Source organism: Fomitiporia mediterranea, assembly GCF_000271605.1.
Source record: "Fomitiporia mediterranea MF3/22 unplaced genomic scaffold FOMMEscaffold_8, whole genome shotgun sequence".
Lineage (NCBI taxonomy): Eukaryota > Fungi > Basidiomycota > Agaricomycetes > Hymenochaetales > Hymenochaetaceae > Fomitiporia > Fomitiporia mediterranea.
Genome location: NW_006760393.1, coordinates 2,165,139 through 2,187,078, shown reverse-complemented (window position 1 = coordinate 2,187,078; position 21,940 = coordinate 2,165,139). Strand labels below are relative to the sequence as shown.

The 21,940-nt window shown below is 48.8% G+C and overlaps 9 protein-coding genes across 9 annotated transcripts; 3 read left to right on the top strand and 6 right to left on the bottom strand.

Annotated features, from left to right (window-relative positions):
* Window positions 1–113: 113 nt before the first annotated feature.
* Window positions 114–2,900, bottom strand: FOMMEDRAFT_158532 (poly polymerase; the record flags this gene model as incomplete). The annotated part of the gene is made up of 14 exons (XM_007268606.1): window positions 114–308; window positions 349–444; window positions 499–571; window positions 645–768; window positions 842–1,104; window positions 1,159–1,297; window positions 1,351–1,471; window positions 1,529–1,601; window positions 1,659–1,797; window positions 1,846–1,935; window positions 1,994–2,159; window positions 2,216–2,474; window positions 2,687–2,821; window positions 2,884–2,900. 14 exons carry the CDS (start codon window positions 2,898–2,900, stop codon window positions 114–116), a joined length of 1,890 nt encoding a protein of 629 aa, XP_007268668.1.
* A 367-nt stretch (window positions 2,901–3,267) lies between these two features.
* FOMMEDRAFT_111168 (uncharacterized protein) lies at window positions 3,268–4,789 on the bottom strand (the record flags this gene model as incomplete). Its single annotated transcript, XM_007268605.1, has 2 exons — window positions 3,268–4,534; window positions 4,589–4,789. The coding sequence occupies 2 exons, from the start codon at window positions 4,787–4,789 to the stop codon at window positions 3,359–3,361; spliced, it is 1,377 nt and encodes a 458-aa protein (XP_007268667.1). The 3' UTR covers window positions 3,268–3,358.
* Window positions 4,790–5,004: 215 nt separating this feature from the next.
* FOMMEDRAFT_126269 (uncharacterized protein) lies at window positions 5,005–7,195 on the bottom strand. Its single transcript, XM_007268604.1, has 8 exons — window positions 7,069–7,195; window positions 6,696–7,002; window positions 6,493–6,639; window positions 6,421–6,439; window positions 6,189–6,370; window positions 5,972–6,132; window positions 5,706–5,913; window positions 5,005–5,636 (listed from the first exon to the last, which is right to left on the bottom strand). The coding sequence occupies exons 1-8, from the start codon at window positions 7,161–7,163 to the stop codon at window positions 5,286–5,288; spliced, it is 1,470 nt and encodes a 489-aa protein (XP_007268666.1). The 5' UTR covers window positions 7,164–7,195; the 3' UTR covers window positions 5,005–5,285.
* Window positions 7,196–7,854: 659 nt separating this feature from the next.
* On the top strand, window positions 7,855–9,015 carry FOMMEDRAFT_158529 (uncharacterized protein; the record flags this gene model as incomplete). The annotated part of the gene is made up of 4 exons (XM_007268603.1): window positions 7,855–7,977; window positions 8,108–8,247; window positions 8,712–8,847; window positions 8,905–9,015. 4 exons carry the CDS (start codon window positions 7,855–7,857, stop codon window positions 9,013–9,015), a joined length of 510 nt encoding a protein of 169 aa, XP_007268665.1.
* A 97-nt stretch (window positions 9,016–9,112) lies between these two features.
* FOMMEDRAFT_158528 (uncharacterized protein) lies at window positions 9,113–10,530 on the bottom strand (the record flags this gene model as incomplete). Its single annotated transcript, XM_007268602.1, has 7 exons — window positions 9,113–9,136; window positions 9,204–9,372; window positions 9,410–9,884; window positions 9,945–10,201; window positions 10,259–10,331; window positions 10,388–10,470; window positions 10,526–10,530. The coding sequence occupies 7 exons, from the start codon at window positions 10,528–10,530 to the stop codon at window positions 9,113–9,115; spliced, it is 1,086 nt and encodes a 361-aa protein (XP_007268664.1).
* Window positions 10,531–10,691: 161 nt separating this feature from the next.
* On the top strand, window positions 10,692–12,827 carry FOMMEDRAFT_89696 (translation initiation factor eIF-3, subunit D; the record flags this gene model as incomplete). The annotated part of the gene is made up of 6 exons (XM_007268601.1): window positions 10,692–11,189; window positions 11,246–11,361; window positions 11,420–11,552; window positions 11,609–12,333; window positions 12,396–12,588; window positions 12,729–12,827. 6 exons carry the CDS (start codon window positions 10,692–10,694, stop codon window positions 12,825–12,827), a joined length of 1,764 nt encoding a protein of 587 aa, XP_007268663.1.
* A 213-nt stretch (window positions 12,828–13,040) lies between these two features.
* On the bottom strand, window positions 13,041–14,337 carry FOMMEDRAFT_88708 (uncharacterized protein; the record flags this gene model as incomplete). Its single annotated transcript, XM_007268600.1, has 6 exons — window positions 13,041–13,538; window positions 13,594–13,812; window positions 13,891–14,013; window positions 14,075–14,104; window positions 14,179–14,252; window positions 14,307–14,337. The coding sequence occupies 6 exons, from the start codon at window positions 14,335–14,337 to the stop codon at window positions 13,041–13,043; spliced, it is 975 nt and encodes a 324-aa protein (XP_007268662.1).
* A 1,713-nt stretch (window positions 14,338–16,050) lies between these two features.
* On the top strand, window positions 16,051–18,215 carry FOMMEDRAFT_147926 (uncharacterized protein; the record flags this gene model as incomplete). The annotated part of the gene is made up of 3 exons (XM_007268599.1): window positions 16,051–16,342; window positions 16,485–16,730; window positions 16,908–18,215. 3 exons carry the CDS (start codon window positions 16,051–16,053, stop codon window positions 17,561–17,563), a joined length of 1,194 nt encoding a protein of 397 aa, XP_007268661.1. The 3' UTR covers window positions 17,564–18,215.
* A 792-nt stretch (window positions 18,216–19,007) lies between these two features.
* FOMMEDRAFT_158522 (uncharacterized protein) lies at window positions 19,008–21,857 on the bottom strand (the record flags this gene model as incomplete). The annotated part of the gene is made up of 4 exons (XM_007268598.1): window positions 19,008–19,307; window positions 19,828–19,884; window positions 20,133–20,587; window positions 20,642–21,857. 4 exons carry the CDS (start codon window positions 21,855–21,857, stop codon window positions 19,008–19,010), a joined length of 2,028 nt encoding a protein of 675 aa, XP_007268660.1.
* Between the last annotated feature and the right edge of the window lie 83 nt (window positions 21,858–21,940).

The following is a 21,940-nucleotide window of genomic DNA, read 5'->3' as shown; positions in this document are numbered from 1 at the left end:
TGGACGAAAGATTCAAGTTGAAATCAAGCCAGCAAGATCCAGAAGTCTCCATGAGCTGGAACGGATGATTGTCAGATCACTGAAAAGAAAACTGGATGCAATATGAGCGCTGCTTATTGCACAGTTTCAACTAGTGCCGCTGATTCGCTATTGGGAAGCGTAGGCGACTTTATACTCGCTGGGTCCAAAGCTGTTGATGCGTAGACTGTTGTCCCTGGTGGCGGTGCTTCAACAGCAGTTCCTGCGGTTGAGGTCTGCACAGTCGAAAGGCTTGAGACTGGCTGATCGGACTTTGTTGATGCCAAACACTGAATGTCTGCCGGCGTGAGCGGTGACCTAAGGAAATACGATATCAAAGAACGCCAGAGACTTATCGAAGACTTCATACTTCTTCTGTTTCTTGTTTGGCTGATCAGGCGTAGTATTGTTCGACTTGCCCTGTCCCTTTACGGCGTCTCAGAAATCTCCCGTTCGAAAAAATGCTGTTGAAATGCTTACCCTATTGGTACTCTTTGCGCGCTTTAAGTTGGGTTTCGCTCCTTCTTCGAAGACATAGTCAGGAAGGGACGAGCTGATGGGCCGGGGGGTCGAATAGTACAGCAATTAGCAAGACGAGTCCCTACGCGAGTATTCTTGATACACACTTTTTAATATGCCGAACGACAATGCCCATGGAAGATTCGTCATATTTGTCCCACATTTTCACCAGCTTGGTGAATTCGGTGGTCGGGTACGAGATATCTAGTCTTCTTGGACCAGTGGATCCAGCTTTAGGCAAAATAACGGTGAGTCAAAAGTTCCTGCTAAGGAGGTCCAGATATTTGTCATGAGCAGAACGCACGTTGCTTCGGTTCGATGGCGAGACCGATGAAGAAGGTAGTCGTATGCACCGTGCTTGCGCCTTCTTTTCCTTCTGCCTCTTCCTTTTTTCTTCGCAAAACGGCTTCAGGAACTTCACCTGAAGCACATAGTCGAACCTCTTCATCGTTGAGACAGTGTAATGTTTGATCAAAGCCCTTGATGAAAGGATGTGCTAATGTCAGGGCATCAACATACTCCAGCTTCATAACCAGTTGTCGTATCCGAGACTCTACGGTGCCCGCCCTGTGATAGGAATGAATCAGTGCATTGCCGAATTCAAAGGGGCCATTCTCCAACCATTTAATTTGCAAATCTGGATTGCCTGTTGACGCTATAATTTGGAGATAATAACGATATTTATGGAAGAAGTCGTGTTTCGCAAAAAGCGCCGACCATTGCAATGATCCAAAAACAATTTTATCCACGATGTCCGCACCTAAGGCACCGGGCGACATGAGCCAGGGGAATTATCTGGGCTTCTGTACCTACCTCGCTTGAACTCCTCCGTCATGATCATCTGAGTCGATTCAGTGACATTATGAGTCGCACACATAGCTGGATAGGCTGGAGTTATGATGGGCATGCGATGTGATCGGTCTCCCGGGTATAACTAATAAGCCAGGTCAATGATTTATCGTTGTCCAGAAAAGAAAAATACGATACTAACCCGCGGATTCCATACCCGAACCTGCAGAGGGCCTTCTTCAATTTGTTTTAATAACACTGGTTGAGGCCAGGACCTGAAATTATCGAGCGATTATTGTATTGCGGGTACGGTCATCATACCTCAAACGCACCATTGGTACATAATAATGAAAAAGCGGCTGACGATTGCACCAGCAACAGCATTCGGGTAGAGTTGGCATATCCGAGCTACCAACATAGCCCACGCCACTCCACCAAGGAAGCCATTGACATTCGAATATATGGCTCGTCCTGCAGCAAGTGTGAATAGCTAATACAAGGAAACATGTAGACACATACGTTGAGCCCAGAGCTTGATACACCGTAACGCATCTCGGAATACGGCAACATTCGGTACAAGGCGCAATATTTCGTCAGTTACGCGAGATCCTATATCGAATTAGAAGAAAAGAAATTACGAAATAAATAACTGTAACTGAAGACGAACCGTTTAAACTTCGAATACACCGTTCGTCAAGGTTCTTCAATAAATTATCATCCCGTAATGACAAATCATCCGGAATTGACGATAGGGCTAGTCGGGCCATAAGAAAATCGATAGGAATACCTTGTATCTTGATCTTGATAATTGGTACGTAGGCCTCAGGTACACCCTAACATACAATTAAGAATAGCCTCTTGACAGAGTGACGGTAGTGCTGGCACTTACAGATACCTCTGAGACACCCTCCACCTCCCGAAGCATAGGTTCAAACACTTCGAAGAAATCTTCTCGTGATACATGCTTAGGAACAACACACAGTGTATCAATATCTGACCCTGGACCATGTACGCCTAGTCGATATGAACCAAAAGTGAATATCTTTCCACCAGCTGCGGCTGCCGCCGACTCTGAGAGCCCCCGGCTCAAAGCCACCTTGTGTACAAACTTCTTAACAAGCGTTGCGACGCGGCCTAAGACGAGTTCCCTATATTAGCGGACTATCCGTCAGCATCGAGCCAAACTCCGATTCACGTCACAAGTATTTTAACGAGGGGTGAAGATGCAAGCATAGCAGACACTGCACAAGGAGACGAGACACTGTCGATGAACGGACTCTTGCAAAAGAAATAGTGATACGGCTAGACCGGCGATGGCAGGATTTCTGGCTGGCCAGAGCGTTGGGTAAATGAGACGAACCTTGTTCGAGCTTCCTCTTCACTTTCAAAGGTACCCTGTCTACGTAGCTCATCCATCATGGCTACAGTGACCTTCTTCTCCGCATCTGTGGATTCACTGGAAGATATTGGCTGAGTAACACCCCACTGTTGTTGCCTGGGAAGCAATAGGTCCTGGTCAGTCGGTGTATTGACGCGGCAGAGACAGTCACAATTCACCCGTTTGTTGAGGTCATGTTGATGCAAGTAATCGTACTCAATGCTTATGGGACAGTGTCAGACTAATCTGTACCGATGAGAGAAGAAAGTGAGGCCTCCAAGAGAGTTCTGACGCAAAATTCGCTTTGACCGTGACGGTCTTGTAAAGGGTTGAGAGTCAGCTTCAATTCGCCGCGCCACTCTCGCTCAACCAGAATTTTCGCACGCTAGCCAATTCTACGTCCGCATCCTCGATGTTCAGCTATTCCGAATACTACCTGGCACTCGTCTAGTGTGAAAATTTAAACAAACCCGCAAGCGCTTAGGCCTGCTGGCCGCCACCTTGTTGTAGCAATAAATCAAATTTTACATTTTTAGTGTAACATGTCGTGAAAGTGAGTCGGAGAAATTGCGTATTGTACAGTGGGGAGGGAATCGAAAGCAGAGCAAGCAGCAAGTCGAAAAGCAAAAGTCCAAGCAGAGGGTGTTCGAAGCCTTACTCATCCACAACACTATCCGTAATGTCAGACCCATCCTCCTCTTCTTCCCCCTGAGGCAGTTGCGGCAATGTTCCGAGGGGGTTTCCCGTGCAGTCTTCGAGCCGAACACGCTGGTTCGCACACTGATCCCACCACCGCTCCCAGCGCTCAAAACAAAGTCCCTCCGCGGGGCCGTTATTTCTGTTTAAGTCGTTGAGTAGGCCCGGTTCAAGGATCTTCACGATACTGAGGCTCGGGAAATTGACCTTGTTTATAGCAGCAAAGTTCATGTCGTTCCGCCGTCGTATGATAACGGCTTCGAACGGATTTATTCGTGCAGTTTCTCCGGCGAATCCAACGCCAAACGCATGCCTCAGTCCGTAAAGGCCAATCGTCTTGATCTTTTTATGAGGCATGACGACCAAGTTTCCCTCCAGTTGCCAGTCAAGGCTAAAACAGAAGGTAGTGAGGTTGGGACACATGCCTAAGATTGATTTAACGTCAAGGGTAGGGATTGCGTTGATGTTCAACATTTCTAGTTGCGACGCGTGTGGCTCAAGAACTTCCTGGATGTCGGGAAAATCATGACGCGAAAGCTTGAAGTCGAGAGTCAAGGAAGTAAGCTCGGGCATTTCCCATAACGCAATTTGTTCGACGAAATCTTGTATTGCGCCCTGCAGGCTTAGCTGCCTCAGGTGTGGGAATGTCACACCAAGTGTCTGCCTAACTCCAGGTAGAGTAGTTGATGTCTCCTCCAAGGGATAGCTCAGATCGATCTGGAGCGCAACAAGATGCCGCATTCCTATGACAGCAGGCACCAACTTCGACTGAGCATTGAAGGCGAGTTTCCATTGAACCAACTTTAGAGACGACGAGCAGTACGTGCGCAAAGCATCTGCTATGGCAAGGAAGGGCGTAGCAGCTACCTGGGGGTCCACGATAAAGACCTCTAGTTTCGGACAATGTCGCACGAGAGAAATAACACAGTCGTCCATGCCCACGACATTCAGGTCATGTATTCCTAATCGTTCGTCCGCGTAGACGTATATTGCCTTTACCCACCATCCAAGTTTCGTATTTCTATCGAAAATTTCGACGAGGCTCCGGAGACGCTTTGGGTCGCCAACTAAGATTGAACGATACATAAATTCGGCTCCGATCTGCGCGAATGACACGCAGGTCTCCATAAAAGCCTGCATAAACCAAGCATAAGTAGCTTTACACCGTCTAGTGAAAGAGCGAATCACCTTCTTCAGTGCATAGCTCTGACGCTGCCTAATTCGAAGGGCTTCCTGTGGTTTTCGAAGCCACCATTCGCCGAAGACCATCTCATACCATGAGCACTCCGCCAAAGGAGATACAAGGGATGTCTCGAGAATAGGATCATCCTGAGCAGCAATATCGAGGATTTCTCTCCATATCTCAGTCGGAAGAGCGGGTACTGGCATTAATTCATGCAGCAGTAGCGGGCAGTCTCAAGTTGGTACACATGGAACCCGTATCTTGCAGTTGCTGAATTCAACCGTGAAGCACGCTGACATCATCCTAGGAAGGACCAATCCGTCGATCCGTCCAAATAGATTACAACAAAAACGTGCATTACTTAGCAAAACGAAATTGAATGTATTTCTCTGCACGTTTTGGCGGTGATCGGTGTTTTGAGCGAGATTGTTATATTCAAGTCTAACTACGTAAAATAAATGGACGTTCCTTGCAAACGCACAAATACAGAAAGCAGACTAACTGAGAAAAAACAGAATAAGGAGAGCTCTAATATCTTTTAAAAACGTCCAATATTGACAAGCAGAACAGATCGAGAAGTTAGTGTACTCGTAACGAACAGCATATTTGGCATCGCCAGCGTCGAAGATGATAATATGTTGCAGAGTAGAAAAAAATAGCAATGATAGAATATTATCTCCTTTAAGAAAGAAGATGAAAAGATCAGAAATTTCCGCGAACAAATCCTTTCCCGCCGTAGATTCCCTGACGGGCGCTGCGGGCCAGAGCCCATCTGCGGATGAACCAAGCCAGTGCCGCAACGAAGATAATCCCAAGAATAACACCCAGAGCAATACCAACTTTGTCCCCGGTTGAGTTGCCCGATCGTTCTCCTCCTGCCTGGCCAGTGGTCTCTGGACTTCCACCGTATGGCCAAAAGTCACCGCCATCTGGTGGTTGGATACATGTAAGACTGTCTCCATCTGAAATGGCAACGAAGTCAGATTGTACATTTGAGGATTGCGTTGTATTTTTGTCAATCACGAATTGCTGTGTGACTGGTGTAGAATCAGTCTAAAGTACGAGCCCATTCATCAGCAATTCTTGTGCGAAGTGAGTTATTGACATGAAGGGTTTGCTCACATTGCTGCAGTTCGGCCCTTTGGAACCAATGAAAGACGTATTTCCGAAGAGATCGTTGCTCTGTACAGTAAAGTTCTTCGCAGAAGTAAGAGCGATTCCATATCCGAATGCACCAGATAAATGATTGCTAGTCACAGTGCCATTCTCGCTCTTGTTGTTGCCATAACGGTTGCCAAACCACACACGCGGTCCGATGGCAATGCCAATCCTACAAACACCGTCAATTGTTGTGTTCAGGCCAAGAGATGTAGGCAGGAACAACAGACTTTATTATAGCATCAAACTGGTCATCGCCCTTCGTAGAACTAGCACTCTCTGAGTCAGTCGCGAAGCCACCGAAGATGCTATTGTTGCGGACAACGACATCTGTGAAATTACCCGACCAGGGTAAATAATCGACCAAGTTGATTCCTCCGAGTAGGGTTTGCTAAACAATAGTCTCAGTAAGAGAAGGATCTTGCTGTGAACCGAGTAGTAAAATACCTCTTCGATCCAAATCGTATTGTTCTCGACGAGAGTTCCGGGTGACCCGAATAATACAATACCACCATCCGTCGGGTTGTCAATCATGTTGTTCCTTACAAGTCCGTTCGCGCAAGCGAAGCTGATCCCGTCAGCCCATTGCTGGAATGAGTCTGTCCCGCAGGGTCCAATATCGTTGTTTTCTGCTTCTATTTGAGCGAAAAGTTCGCAATGAAGGCCATTGATGACTTACGGACTGTCGCGTTATTACACTAGGCATGCAATCGTTAATTAGAAGAAAGATAAAAGAAGTTGATATACATACCAGCAAGCTACCCTCCGCGATATGGAGGCATGACCAACTCCTAGGATTGAATGAACGAACGTATTCGATAAGCTGACCAGAAGTTGGTCCTCCCATCTCAATGTTAGCGCCTCCATCGATGATAGTATCTTCTCGTGAACCATTTATCTATCACCAGATAATTAGTACGCCTATGAGAAGCAGAATAAGTTAAAGAGACAAACCTGGATATTTCTTAATTTGATATTATTGCAAGTCTTGCAACCCCCTTGAATTGCTGTTGAGTGTCCTGTACCATTGCTGATCGGACCAGCCACGGTGATCATTGCACGACTGTCATCTGTTGGATAGCCCTTCGTACTGATTTCTTGGCTCGGGGCTGCAAAGTTAATAGGCGCGAATATTTTATATTCCGTGTTGGGGCAGAGCGATAAGACGAAACCCTGTCCGGAAGAGTTGAGGGCAATATTCATTCGGTCTGTGAGGGTATCTTGAGGATCTGGGTTGAAGCAGTCATCTCTTGCGGACAGCCTGAAAAACGTAGGGAACAACAAGAATTATGAGCGTCTATTTCGCCAGGTATCGTTTGTCACGTACTTCGCAGAGGATGTGGTCGGAGAACGGGTGGAAAACACCTCGCCATTACAAAAAATAGAGAAAAGGAGCGGAATCGCGAGCGGAGGGAGGTACATGGTGAAGGCAGCCGTCCAGCACCTGCGGGGAGTGAAGGAGGCAGTCGACTTGCGACGGCGCCGTGGGTGATAGAGATAAAGGGGAAGCGAGGCCGACACCGTCAACCGCGTAAGTCAGAAAATTACCGAAATGGGTAGGCCAAGGCCCACTCAAGCTCATCGGCACAAACACACGGCTGGAGCATGCCTCCTTTCGTCACGTAGATAGCGCAGTGAATGACGTGCGCCGTAAGAGCGATGTATTCATGGAACTGAAGTATGCACGCGTTCCTGCGCCAGCACCAGCGAAGTGCTTCCAAATTCATATAGCCCCCAGTTACTAACCTTGGACCTCCGACGCCAGGATCGACAGATCAGCGGCAGTCGCTTACTCCTGGCCACGTGCAAAATGATTTTCTTCCACGGCCTGGCTTGCACAAGACACAAAATATTCAATATTTACTGAACTGTTGTACATAGCAATGCCATTGAAGACAACTACAAGTGCAGCGGCTCGGCTTAGGAACGTAACACTATATTAGCTTTCTATTGGCGCACAGATGTCAGGAACGAGGGTTAAGCTTTTTTCGCGCGGACTACGCCCGCTGTGTAGATTGCACAACCTGTCAGCGTCTAGATAGACAGAACAACTCTTCTCTAGGCTACTTTCATACATCTGAATGTAATTAGTATTTTTATGTATAGTTAAGTCATGGAAGACCAACTCACAGCACTTGTCCTTGTATTCGCTGTCATACGCAGTTCTACCGCTAGAAAATGCGTCAAAGTCGGAAAGTCCCCACAGTCAAAGGCCTCTACAAGGCTCGCCAGTGCTGTCGGGCCTCATCCAAACCGGTAAAAAAAATAAGGATGATGTATCCTATCCTCGAGCCAGAAAATTATCCCCTTTTACTTCGAATTATGAAGCTAATATGACGTTGCACGCTCTTATCGTCGAACTCTAGCGCGAGCGTTTCGCACAAGGCCTAGTAATCACCGACTATTCAGTAACAAAATTACTATCAGCGCAATACCAGCCCGAAGGAGTTATGGAATCGTCGAGAATTATAGCTGGGTTTGATGTCCTCCCGAGTCAAGCTGGTAGGTCAGTCCGGTAGCGCCACTTACGCGGAGACGTATATGTTCTTCCAAGCATGTACAACATTGCATGACATGCCCACATGGATACAACATCCGTGATGAATCGGCGCGCTAAGCTCTGCAAGGAGCGTGGTATCATTTCCGACGAAGGCTGCTTTATTTGCAGTCTCGTTGATTAATGATGAAATGCACAGGTTTTCGCCGGAGTAACCGCCGGAAATGATACGGCCGCTCTTTCGGTGGTTTCAGAACCTTTTCTTACTCAGGCATTCATGTAAAGGCAAATCTAAAGACTCGGCGGTATAAGCTAGACCGATCAACGCAGCGTTCATCATTTAGCAGAATGCGGTACCAGATGAGCAGTGGGGCGGGGTTGTAATACAGTGTCTTAAAATACCTTCGTTCCGCCCAAAAACTTCCCTTCTAAAGATGCTGATGAAGAACGAAACCTCTATCCAATGTGCATAGGCAGATCCTCCAACGTTCGGCACGAGATCGGACTATTCGCACTGCTCCACTAATGAAGCCCTCATCTCTCATGCGCCCGTCTAGCAGGACTACTGCCAGAGTTATTGAACATCACACGTGCAAACAGTACCTTATCGTGAGCTGTGTATATCAGAGATGCGTGCAAGAGTGCAGCAAACTGACACTTTAATAGTCATCGGAATGGCTATTGTACCATCCATGGAGTGCTAGAGAGCAATCACCGAGGAATTTTGACGTGCTATCGCATAGCACTGAAGAGGAGTTCGATGAGCATCTTCTGTAGAAGCCTCTACCAGACAACGTTAGAACAGAACTCGCTGTATCTTGCGCCACAAGGAATACGGTGAACTTCGCTTCACTAGAGCATAGCTGACCTCTCGCTATCCTTCGATAACCGTAAGTCCCTATGAAAGAGAAGACGTCGTCTTCTAAAGATGCTGATATGAGACCGAGCATCTATTATTGAGTTACACACGCCCTCGATAACGTATACCGTACGGGGGTTTTAAGCTGGGAGTTCAAGACAAGCACCAGAAGTTGCTCTGCTGGCAGCATCATGACTTCACCTTCGGGGTGATAATCGTGAGTAGCCGTCTCTGCGGTTGCTACGGTATCGGAAAGAACGATCTTCGTCTGTTCGCTGAGGTTCTCGATGAGTCCTTGGACCGCGATCATACGTCGCTTTGTCAATATCGTCCCGCTCATGGGAATATCTACGTGGGCGGCGTTCACGGCCACTTAGATCCGTCGAGGAGTCGGGGTGATGTGGCTCATTGCGCATGCCTTGTTTGTGATCATCTCGAGAACGATGATCGGGACTGAAAGACTTTCGAGGTCGAGGGGACTTGCTTCGACTTCGACTTTGGGGTCTCCTAGTGGGGCGATCGGCATTCCAGCTTTGAATCAGTTCCTCAACGCCTCTGAGGCCAGCGGATTTTTTGGAAGCCTTCAGTGCCTTCTTCTCTCTCCGTTTCTCCTTCCTTGCCCTTCGCTCCTCAGGCGTTTCATCCTTATGTTTCCCTTTTGATTTTGACTTCTTGCTCTTCTTCTTAGCTTTCTCCTCTTTGCGCTTTTCAAGTAAGTAAGCTGCCATAGGATCTTCGGGATCTATCTCAGGTCCGGACGATTCAGATGACTCGGACGAGGCTTCATCTTTTTGATGTGTGGCTTGATCAATAAGTGATGCAAAGACACGGCAATTACACAACTTACCCATGGTCAACTGCGGTTTAGCGTTGAGGCTTTGTTCTTCCCGCTCCTGCCATTCGCCATCTTCGCCTTTGACTTTAGGTTGTTTGTAATTCCTAACATGATCAACACGTAGCGTTCGCTCCAAAACCTTCGCACCATTCAAGTTGTCGACTGCAAGGATCGTAGAGCGTTGGTCTTCGTACATGAGAAATCCAAAACCTTTTGTCTTTCCTGTCTCTTTGTCTCTTGGCAAATTAACATCCATCACTTCCCCATATCTGTAAGTTTTAGCTCAGAAATTGTAAGTAATAAAATTAGGGCGATAAGGAGCGTACTGAGAAAAGATTGTGATGACATCGCCTTCAGTCAGGTCAAAATGCAGGCCCCCAATGAATATGTACGCAGAATCTGATACGGCCTCAATTAGGCTTAATGAGTAGTGAAGCGTATATTGCGACACGCACCCTTGTATTCATCATGCCACGATGCGGTGGACGAACCAAGCTCGAGTTCACGCTCATTGATCTTGTTGATTTCGCGCACAACACTAAAAAGTCAGTTAGGAAGACTAGTCAAAAAGAAGAGTGTCCGAGGGAGCTCACTTCATCGAACAGACGTGGTTGACTTCAAGTCGAAGACTGTCCTTTTTTAAGCGCAATTGCAATGAATTTATTCTTATGTAAAGTGTTTCTCACAGTCGATCAAATCCAAAAGTTAAGTTTTCGTAATGGCAAGTCCTCCACAAACAACCTCCTCTACACAGTTAATATGCCTTCTTTTGAATTACCGCCTATTCAAAACAACCCAGATGGAGGTTGGGGACCATCTCAGGCAAATTTTCCTCAAGATTTCAAGTTCAAGGACATCCCCTATGCACCCTTTTCAAAAGCCGACAAAATTGGTCGTTTTGCAGACTGGAATGATCTGACGGGCGATAATCGCCAAACCGCTGCTGGTCTGGCTGCTGGATCAAAATCTACGGGCTCGAATAGAAGGAGAGAAGGCCAGCAACCGTTTGGAAGTGGAGTTGCGAATGCATTCGCATATTTCCACGTCGAAGACGAGGCGAGCTTCTCGCTTGTTGACAACAAATCAAGTGCTCCCAGGCGGACTGGTGCAGGCGGCTTTGGTAGAGGACGGGGAGCTTCCAGAGGTGCTGGAACAAATTCTCGTACCGGACAGCGCGGAGGGCGCGGGGGATTCCAGACAGGACGCGGTGGCGCGCAACGCGGCGGAGGAAGAAGGGGATGGAGAGACTGGGAGAAGGTATGTGTTACCCATCGAATTCTTTAGATAAATGAATGACTGAAGAGGGATACCAGAACACGCGTACTCGAGAGTCCTCTGTTACTATCTCTCCATCATGGGCAATGCTGGAAGAAATCGAGTTCCATCGCCTTGCCAAGCTGCGGCTGGAAGTGGATGAACCCGAGGATCTGTACATCTTTCCCCCTAAATTCATAGCTCGAATTTGTACTGAGTCGCATTCTATTTAGAGAGAATTACGGGAGGCTCTTTCCCTACGATAAGACCTATGATCGTATCACGACCAAAACCGAACGACCTCTCCAGCTTGTTGACAGGATTAAATATAACACGACGACTTCTGATGACCCAGTTATACAGCAGGTGAGCTCCGAACCCATCATTAGGGCTGATAAATTATTAATGCTTTTGCCAAACAGCTTGCTTCTAAGGATGTCGCCACCATCTACACAACAGATGTTATTCTGAGTGTTCTCATGTGCGCGCCGCGATCTGTATATCCTTGGGACATTGTGATTGTTCGCGAAGGAAACAAGCTATTCCTCGACAAGCGCGATGGAGGTCCGTTTGATACAGTAACCGTTAACGAGAACGCGACAGATCCGCCCCAGGACCCCACAGCACCGACCAATCCAAACAATCCTAACGAAAAGGTTGCACAGGCAGAGACCCCTTCTATCAATACAGCCAATTCCTTATCTCTTGAGGCAACGTACATCAATCAGAACTTTGGCTTCCAGTCTGTCATTGAGGCACCACCTCCGCCGGCAGTCGACTTCGACAAACCAAATCCTTTCTATGGCCCCGACGAAACGGATCCACTCGCGTCATGTGGCTATCGCTACCGAGTCTTTGACATGAGTGTGTCAGAAGACGAGGACGTCAAAATATGTGTTCGCACGGAAGTAGATGCATACATCCCTGGTCAGGGTAATCCTCAAAGCGGACAAGGACTAGCCACGATTCGAGCGCTTAACGAGTTTGACTCCCGAGCACAAGGAGCCGGTGGAGCGCCTGACTGGCGGTCAAAGCTGGATTCGCAACGCGGTGCAGTCGTTGCAACGGAGATGAAGAATAACAACTGCAAACTCGCTAAGTGGACAGTGCAAAGTGTGCTTGCAGGAGCTGAGGTCCTCAAAATTGGGTATGTATTTCCTCCACAAGAACGCTTCTTGATCGTTGCTCAGTCCACCTTGCCACTGCCAGATATGTCTCGCGTTTAAATCCGCGCGATAACACGCGCCATGTGATTCTGTCGACGGCATCTATGCGGCCTATGGAATTCGCGGGACAGCTCAATATCTCACTCGCTAACGGCTGGGGAATCGTTCGCACCGTCACAGATCTCTGCATGAAAATGCCCGAGGGAAAATACGTCCTGGTCAAGGACCCCAACAGAGTGAGTCTCGTTTCCATGCCATGTGCTATATTGCGGATCAGAGATGACTGTTCCGTTGACATCTCCCTTCTCACAATTCATCATCGTTACTCTGACTCGCCATTCTCGAAATGCTCTTGCTGATCCATTTTTTGCAATAGCCCGTTATTCGTCTATACTCAGTTCCCATGACCGCCTTCACTGGCGAGGAAGAGGAAGAGGCGGAAGGCGAGGAAGATGTTCACGAATCTGACAACTAATCGAACTGTATCATGTAGAACTGATTTTGCAAATATGTGCATTTTTAACGTGCAAACTATCGCATAACAAATTGCTACCGACAATGCTTCACGAGTGAGAGCTCAGTAGCGTATCTACAGCAGCTTCAATATTCGGGCTGTAAAGGCGTGCGTGGTAAGTGACGTTTCCGTAGCAGATTTTCATTTGAACAATGGAAGCGAGAAAGAAAACTCTCACCTTCGCTGAAGTGCACCCACGATATCTTCCCGCCGCAAATCAGGGAACATACTTGTGAGTTGGTTTATTTCCCCCTCGCTCGGCACGCGTAACCCAGCTGCGGCACGTTCCGTTCGACCTGTAAGTTCATCGACCCATTCACGCATCACAGACTGCCTAGCGGGTCCTGTCCCGGCTGGTTGCGACGCCGCTTGAGCATCTGCTTGATCTTCGGAAGATGGTGTCGGTGCAGTTGTTACTACTTCAGTGTTTTCTTGAGACCGCTGTGCAGGTGTTCTTCGAAGACGATGGGAGTCCTCGGGAAACGCACGGTTGCTTAATCGAGGCGGCTTCGTAGAACCGATGAGGGGAAGTAGATATCGTGACGCCAGGCGCCGCACTGTGGGTGGTACACGGAACGTCTTGAGACCCAGCACATCTGAACGGTATAGCTGTCCGGCAACAATCCCTATAAGCGATGATACCAGCGAACCAGGTGGTTGGCTGATTGCCAACTAGGATCATACTTTCAACATTGGTTTATAACATGAATGGATAAGAAAGGCCTACCTGGAGAGCAAGTATGTAGATAAAGATTTTATTAGTGACCGTCAGCCCGAATATTCGGAATGTATAGGCTCTAGGAACGAGCCTCGAGAATTGATATAAAATGCTGAAGACAAGAGTGATCGGACCAGAAGGTAATACATTGAGGCCTAACCGATTGAAAGCAATGAGGCTACCGAACTCCAGTATGGTAGCTGTGAGGACGGAGGAGACGGAAAAGGCCTAGAACACATTATGCGGAACATAAGCAAACATAAGCTGCTAGACAGAAAGCGCTGGACGTAAGTGAATGGCACTGACTGCAAACTTTGACGAGCCAAACATGCGCTCAATCGGGACAGACACATTGTACAGTAGGATTTCCGCCAGAAGGAGTTCACTGGAGTTTGTAAAAGCAAGATGATGGACCAACAATCTCCAATACTATGTGCCGTTGAGTACATTGACGTCAGAATACTCGGCACAAGAACAAGCTACCCCGAACCTGATGGTGCTTTGTGAGATGCGGAAACAACTTTGTAGGATAGGTGCATAGTCAGAACCGCTAGCCATTACGAATCGGTTAGGATAGCTGTCTTGACAACGTACTTGCAAATGGAGGTAATGCTTTACGTCGAAAATACTGGCAGCAATAGACGTGACGGCACAACTAATCATTAACCCTGTATAACCTCGCTATGAGGGTCGTCCCATCCTATAACTCTGATTAACCCGACCTTTTGAGATAGCAGCATGCTGAAAAGACATCGTAGTCGTTGCAATGATTGTCGGCCTCAGTAGACAGCTGTAGAGGTAAGATTTGACAGGAATGCAGGCCTTGAAGAGGACGCGTCAAAGACGCGCTTGGACTCGGCGATAGCCGAACTCGATGGTGCATTGTCCTTTTCTTACGCGAAAACGCAAGTTCACGTTCTTAGTTCTGAATTCTTTCCTCGGAATGTCTCGTCCGAACGCATGTTTACTTTCTGTAAATACATAGTTCCTGTTGTGGAAAAAGTAGCTTTCCTAGTCAGTATTAGTGCAATTTTGAACCGCAGTTAACACTGTATAAGTCAATACGCGATGCTCCTTGTGGCGCACTGTGCTATCTTTGCCTAACAACGCCCGACTATAGCTTGACGAGACTTTGCGTAACGTTTTCTCAGTCAGTAACGTGAACAGCGTCTGCAATACTCCTCTGCATGACTTCGCCACCACTGAGCGAAGTGCAGTGGCGGCAGTACGGTATCTTCTCCGAGCCGAACTTAATCAGACTTATTGCCGATATGAAGGCACTGTTAAATATTCTCGCAAGTTCTCTTTGAGTGAATACAGTCTTTGTCCGAGGTTTGGATACACTTACGGAAGTCATGTTGTAAGCGCGTATTATCGAAATTCGGAGTTATGTGCACAGTTGTTAGGCTCGGACATAGCTGAAGGCTCCCGGCCGATATGATACGCCACCGTTTAACACTAGCCGTTACATTTTCGTGAAAGTATAATTTTGCCGTTGTGGACTGATAGCATTAAGTATGGCTCAATGTAATATTGCACTGGACCCCAAGGACCTTGTCTCATGCACATCGAATTTCTACATTGTTTCAGTGAAGTTATGCAGTTTGTAAAGGTTTGCGTCAGAGCAACAAGCTGTGAGATAATTCGAATCCTTGCCCTGTCAATGCTATGGCTTTTTGACTCGCCACTTTGCAATTAAGGGTACGCAAGTCCAAGGTCCACGACTTGAACGCTGAGGTAATAAAGAAGCGCATGAGCGCAATGCTACTTCTGATGCGCGCTGTGAGCAGCTGCTGTGTCCAAGCCGACCGAGCAAAGCAAAAAAGTCTATCTGATCAACGGTAAATGAAATATAATCCCCGAGCAAGGGTTGCAACGATCTACACGGTTCATTTCGATTGATGGAAGATTGGATACGGATTTGTTGTGATTTTCTTTGAGAGGCGAACCGTCTTCGTGCAATGATGCGCGTCGATCATTGTGGGGTTTGTTTGTTTGGTGATTGGTTTTTTGATGGCACGCGACAATCATCAGTGATCACTGTTTAGAGAGAACTTATACGATTCGCTCTCTCGTACGACGCAATTTTGAATAACACCCAGTCCTCTCTGAAGGTCAGTTGCATCGCACCGGCCAAACCACAAGAATATGTCGAGAAGAAATTGTTAAAATAATATTAAGGATTGGGTGAAGATGTGCTCGTGACCATTGGCCCTAAACGAGCGATGACGCCAGGCTCGCGTGGCGCAGCTGCACTGCTGAGCTCGACGTGTACGACCACATATCAATCGAACGCGTTCCGCTACCGCCGTATCCCCTGCTCTGTCCCCCTCAGTTCGCGTCACTCGGGCAGACACTAGCTAAGACGGCTCAGAATCATTTGAAATTAATGCGATTGTTATCTTAATCTCCCGTACTACAAGAACGTATCTTTCACGGATGCCGCTGTCGCGAGACGCACACGACATGTACACACGACCACGGACAGTCACCGACGCGTCCGAGTCCGAACAACAGCTCTTCTATTTCCCTCGAACAGATCCTCAGTACCATCAGTACCCTAGTGCAGGTCTCAGCGCGTCCTCGCAAAATCTTAGGCACCGCAATCGCAACCTATCCTCGTTCTCTCTTTCCTCACACATATCCGTGCCAAACCGCGTTTCGACGCTCGAAGCATATGAGCTCATCTACGGCGAGGGGCCTGCACCAGGTGTTACAGCTGCCGAGACTGTCGAAAGGTTGTACGAAGTTCATGCTGGTAGGTGTTGCGGAACTGTTCAGAGCCAGGGGCAGGTGCTGATCGGAAATACTTTTGTCCCAATTGGATGCATGGACCAATGCATTTCAATTGTATAGTGTACGTTGCATCCATCCCTGATACTGGTATTTAACTGATGAAGGATCTGTTCTGTTGTTTGGGGACGACAGCTACGAGAATCCGCTGATCACAGCCTCCTCTCGTCAGATCATAGGAGACATCAACGTGTTGTCCCGCCAACTGCGCGACTTGGACGTGCCGCGTCCGTTAGCGATGTTCAAGACGCTGTTCCAGCCATCGCCTTCGCAAGGGGAACCGAACGAGTCATGGTTCCGAGCACTCCACGTGTGGAGTGAGATTGACGAAATCTATGACAGCGAAACTTTTGGTGAGTACAGAGGTACTGGTATGGAGCAGAGTTCTTGGACAGCGAAGAGAAGCTAGTCCAACACAGGTCTTGGGCAGAGCTAGAAAGCATCCGCTCAGAGTTCTGGTCCTTGGCTTCTTCCTTTTTTCGACTTGTTTCGCATACTTCGATCTGTGCTGACTTCTTCCGCCCTTACAGATGGACACCGACTAAGTATCATCGAACATACTATGAATGTCGTAATTCTGCCGGGTCTGCATGTTGGTGCACGAATGGGTGATGCAGAGCAAACTATTCCGGACGTCGACTCTTCTGTTGTGTCGGTATTTGCCAATAATATCGGGCCATCCGCTCCCAAGCCTGCCCTGGCTATTCCGGGACTACGCCGCTTCTCTAGCCCTCTGCACCTAAAACTGCACGTCATTTCAAGGCTCTCGTTTAACGAGCAAGGTCGAATTGTGCAACATCGCGACTTTTATGATGTCCGCGACCTGTTTGCGTTAGTGCCTGGGATGCGCGTCGCACAGTGGATCGGCACACGCGCAGCTGCGCAGGGGCTCGCGTGGGTTAGTCGTTTAGCCGGGTGGGCGTTTGGAACCAAGTACGATAGCAGAACCAATGAAGACGACATAGATGACGGGCCGACGCCGTCTGCTTCGCCAGTATCGGCCCATTCGCTGAGAGTAGATGTGCATGGTATGAACGCACTTGGTCTTCAATTTAACGAGAATGGCTCAGGCAACAGCGCAGCAAAGAACACATTGAGTGTCGCGCCCTGGAGGAGAAGCGGGACAGCACCGGGACCCGCTAGTCGAACTTGCCAGGCTCCCGATGTGGATCGCGACGCGGAATGAACTCGCGGTCCGCGATCTGCAAGGCCTGGTGTTGCCGGCTCGTCAGTGGCCTTCTCGTCATGGTTTGTCGTTCGATTACACAGGGTCGATGAACGGCACATTCGGCACGCTGCACACGAGGCGAGTGTAACTGCTGTAACTTTATTCAAACAAGGCATAATGGGATCTCGCGAAGACTTCAGAGAAGACATGACGAGAAAAGAGGGGGAACTTTGTTTTCCGAGAAAGGCTGAGCTCCGATATCGCTCTGTCCACCCGCGTCCTTGGGTCCCCTCCATTTTCTACTTTTCCTCTTTTCGTTCTTGCACCGAGGAACGTGGGCACCCGCTTTACGTCGTCGGTACCGCAGCTGTCATAAATGTTTTCGAGTTTCACTTGCAGGTCTTTTTCTTGGACAGGCGACAGAGCCGTTGTCTCACCTCAACTTCAAACGTCCCTGACTCTCATACGTACGAAAGTCTTATTTGGGACTTGACCTTTTCAAACTCAGCGTGCTTGCTGTGATTGCATTTGGTTCCGAATCTTCCAACTGCATGGTATCGTTAACTAGTCCTCTCGATTTGACCAATCGCATAGAGATAATCGACTACCCTAAAATTTTCTCTGCACTTAAATTTCGTAGCTTGTACCTCAAAGAAATAGAATGGTTCCTCCCGCATTGCAAGCGATGGGATTGACGTGCGCTTCAACGCGCTCGACCTCGGGGTTTAGTTGAGACAAAGGCCGGTCCAATTTGACCACAACATGAAAAAATCTCTCGGCTTTTCGGCGTCTTTTGTGAATATGACCAGTTTACGAGAGGTTTCACGTTATGTATTCTAAGCTAAGCGCGAGTGGGGATTCCCATGCGAGACGGAAGGGAGTCCGTGTCAGGGTCAATATGTGACGATATGTTCAGGAAAGACAAAGGCTGAAAGACGGGAGGCTGCGCAAACTGCGTGGTGCTGCGAACGCATGTGGTCACGCCCGCTGTCCTGCCGCCTGTCCACGTCGCTGGCTAATACATGCGTACTCGCTTAAGCGATACATGTGCCGCGGATGTAGACACAGTGTTCAACTAGCCCTGGAAAGCCAAAGCGACGGAAGGGTATCCCGTCCTCCCGTTCCCGCAGCCGCGTAGCCGTAGTCGCGGATTCCAATCCCAGTCCGGTTGGAGTCGTTTTATTCTAGCTAGCTAGGACTACGAAGAATAGAAAGGGGGTGCGCCAGAAATGAGCGTCAGCCTGCGTGGCCTTCGCTGAATCGCTTTCGTCCTGTCTTCTGGTCGAAAGCGTACCTTAGTTTTTTTACCAACCCCCGGCTTCTCGCACGCCCGCGCTCGTTCGCTTCTCGCTTCTCTCGTCATATACGGCTCAAACCTTACTGTTACCTCTCTCTCGCGTCCCGGAGCGAGCGGCGCGTGGAACTTAGTACTCCTAAATTTTTCCTTTTCATTAGTCCCTATTTAGAGGTCTTCCCCAACGCGTCCCATCTCGTCGCGTCCGTCGCGCCCATTACTCCCGCCGCTTCGATGCTCTCTGGATTGGATGTGAGCTGAGTACGCGGGAGGCTGGTTAAAGGGGAGAAGGGGCGCCAGGAATTCGAAGAATCCACTGAACTGAGAGGTACGGCGAACAGAGAATAGAGAAAAGAAGTTCCCCTGTTCGAAATTCCAAAGTGTTTCAGGTTGCACTGGTCCCCCGGCAACTCCCGACAGAGCGCGTCCTCTCCCTCCAGCACCACTTACGACTAGTCCTTTCCCTGCCTTAGTTCCCGATGATCACACCACAAATATTATGCATGCACTTTTATCTCCAGATTCCGATGCAGCCAGTCAACGTGCGTCGCTACAGGGTGTTTGTCTGCGCATTCCATGTATAAATTCCTATTTTGTCCTCTTCTCGATTTAAGTCGAGGGAACCGCATAAGCAGTACATACTAATACACATCCCATTGTAGCACATATATATATCAATAGTCAAGAGGGGGGATAAGAGAGATAATGAAAAGAGTGTCCCATGCGCGCCGATAAAATATAAAAAAAACAGAAAGATCAGGGAAATGCACACAATAAGTAAGCGGGATATCGGGGACGAGGGTAACCAGGACAGCGAATACGAATAATAAACAGTGGGAAAACAAGGGCAAGAAGTGCGAAGGAAAGGATGATAAAAACAATATTTTAATTGCGATTGAGCCTACGCGTCACAATTGATAGTGTAGATGATACAGATGAGAGGGGAGTGGCAGGAAGGAATCGACGGCCAACGAGCCAAACAGCGCACGCGTGCAAGCGAACCCATCCCATCCAGCGGGAAATCCGCAAACGGAATCTTTCGTACCTGTATCAAGTAAACAGGTACAATAGTTGATTTGATTGATACAGATGGTCAATGCGCTTTTTGTATGCGAGGGCAAGGGGGAAGCTCAAAAGACGAGATGTGACAGAAAAGTTGGCGCAATAGATAACTTGAAATCGAGCAAGCAATAAGTTAGGTCGCCGCATAGCAACGACATGCAAGTCTTCTGACAAGTAATTGGAAGTTTCCGAAGGAGTGGACGGTGAACATGAGTCTCGAGCTTATGCTACCATGGAGTTGCGTGACGAGCTCCTGCTGTTGGGAAGCTTTATATCTGCCTCTGGGAGAGAAACAGGCTGCCAGCCAGTAACTTCCGGAAGGCCGATCGTAGAACCATTGTTGAGTAGCGGAGATGCGCGGCACGTTAGCTCAATGGGCATGGAACTACGGCGCATGCCCATATAGTCCGAATCCTCAACGGAGCTAGCTGGAGAAATCGGTCGCCCGTTGGCGTTGAAATAGGGTGCAGTCGCTGCTTTACGCGGCTGGTGCGGTGCTGAGTGCAGAGATGCAACATCGTTCAAGGACGCGGAGGGTAGTCGAATGCCGCCAAGTTCAGACGCGAGAACTTGAGGTGAAGACGTCGGAGAAGCATTTGGAACGGAGAAAGACGACATAAGAGGCGAATTGCTGTATGAATCTGCACCAGACACAGATCCCGCCGATGCCGAGGAATAGATTGAAACTTGAATTAAAAATTAGTTCTTGTCAGATTCTGCAGCTTCAGGTGAGGACGAACCAGAGTCGTCAAGGTCACTCGATGCCGAATTCACGGACGAGTTTGAAGCCGACCTCCGCCTGGCGGGAGTTTCGAGTTCAAGCTCGCTCTGTTCCTTCTTGACTGTCGCGTTCGAAGACTCTTTCGGACTCGTCGAGCCGGAAAGAACTTTTGAAGAGTGCTTGCGTGACTTATTACCCGCACGAAGCTCATCGAATCGCTGGGGGCGTGGTCGCAGGTGCGTGCGCTCGTATAAACCACATTTGTTACAGACAATTTTACCCGGGTTGAGCGTCGATCGCCTCCAAGAAGGGGGTTCTGTAGTGTGACAGTTGAAGCACCGGCGACGGAGATATTGAGTCTCCTTCGATGCGGCATCGTCAGTGTGCTGAATTGGGATCGCTGCATGTGGAGCCATGTAGAGCGGCATCGGAGGTAAGTGGCCTGCCTGCGAGGGTGGCCGAGGGTAAAAAATGTGCTGTGAAGGCACAATCACCTGGCTGCCGTCCTCAAGCTTGATGCCATCTTCCATGTCACGGTATGGATGATGCGGAGACATGTATGCATCCTCGAGGTGCGGAGGTGTGTTCAAGTGCATGGCGCCGTGCAAGGCAGAAGGATCCGCAGAAAGAGCTGGCTGGGGTGAACCCGAGTCGTTCATGCTGAGAGGCTCAGCATAGAAGTCCCTGCCATACATACCGTAGTGTCCGTTGTGCTCGTCCGACGCAAACGGATGCAAAACGTGTTGAACACCATCCTCGCGGTCCGTGTGGATCGACGAGAAGGAAGCACGGCGGCTCATAGCTTGAGCCTGTTCATGGTGCATATGTACGGGCAGGGCCGAGTGCGGAAGTGGGGCAGGTGTGTTCCATTCTGAGCCAGAGGTCAAGGGCGGAGGCGAGTACGCGTCTAAATGGTCGGCATAGTCCTGGCCATGTAGCTCCTGGAGGAGTGAACCGTTGCTCCCGTGACGCTGGGGCGCGAAAAATGGAGCGGCTTGTGCACCGTTCCACATGGCGGGGTTCTCCATCGAGTGGGTGACAGGCTCAGACTCGGGATAGTGGTGAGGGTAGCTGTCAGCAAAGATGGAGTTTGGCTCGATCCGGTGGTCAAAGTCGACTTGCGGCTTGACGTTCTCAAAGGTGTGGTCGAGCGTAATAGAGTTGCGAGGAGAGGGAGTCTGAGGGAGGGAGGAGTCAGAGGACACGGTGACGGCGTCGAAGTGCGATGAGTCCATTTAGTGGGGGCGTGTCGTGAACTTTGTGTCAGAGTGCAGCTGCAGAAGCGGAGCAAGGGTACGCGTCGGAGGCAGCGCAAGCA

Coding starts and splice junctions, on each gene's coding strand:
- FOMMEDRAFT_126269 (XM_007268604.1), bottom strand. CDS start 7,163: ATGTACCTCCCTCCGCTCGCGATTCCGCTCCTTTTCTCTATTTTTTGT. Junction 7,003..7,068: donor CCGACCACATCCTCTGCGAA/GTACGTGACAAA, acceptor TACGTTTTTCAG/GCTGTCCGCAAGAGATGACT. Junction 6,133..6,188: donor ATACGATTTGGATCGAAGAG/GTATTTTACTAC, acceptor ACTATTGTTTAG/CAAACCCTACTCGGAGGAAT.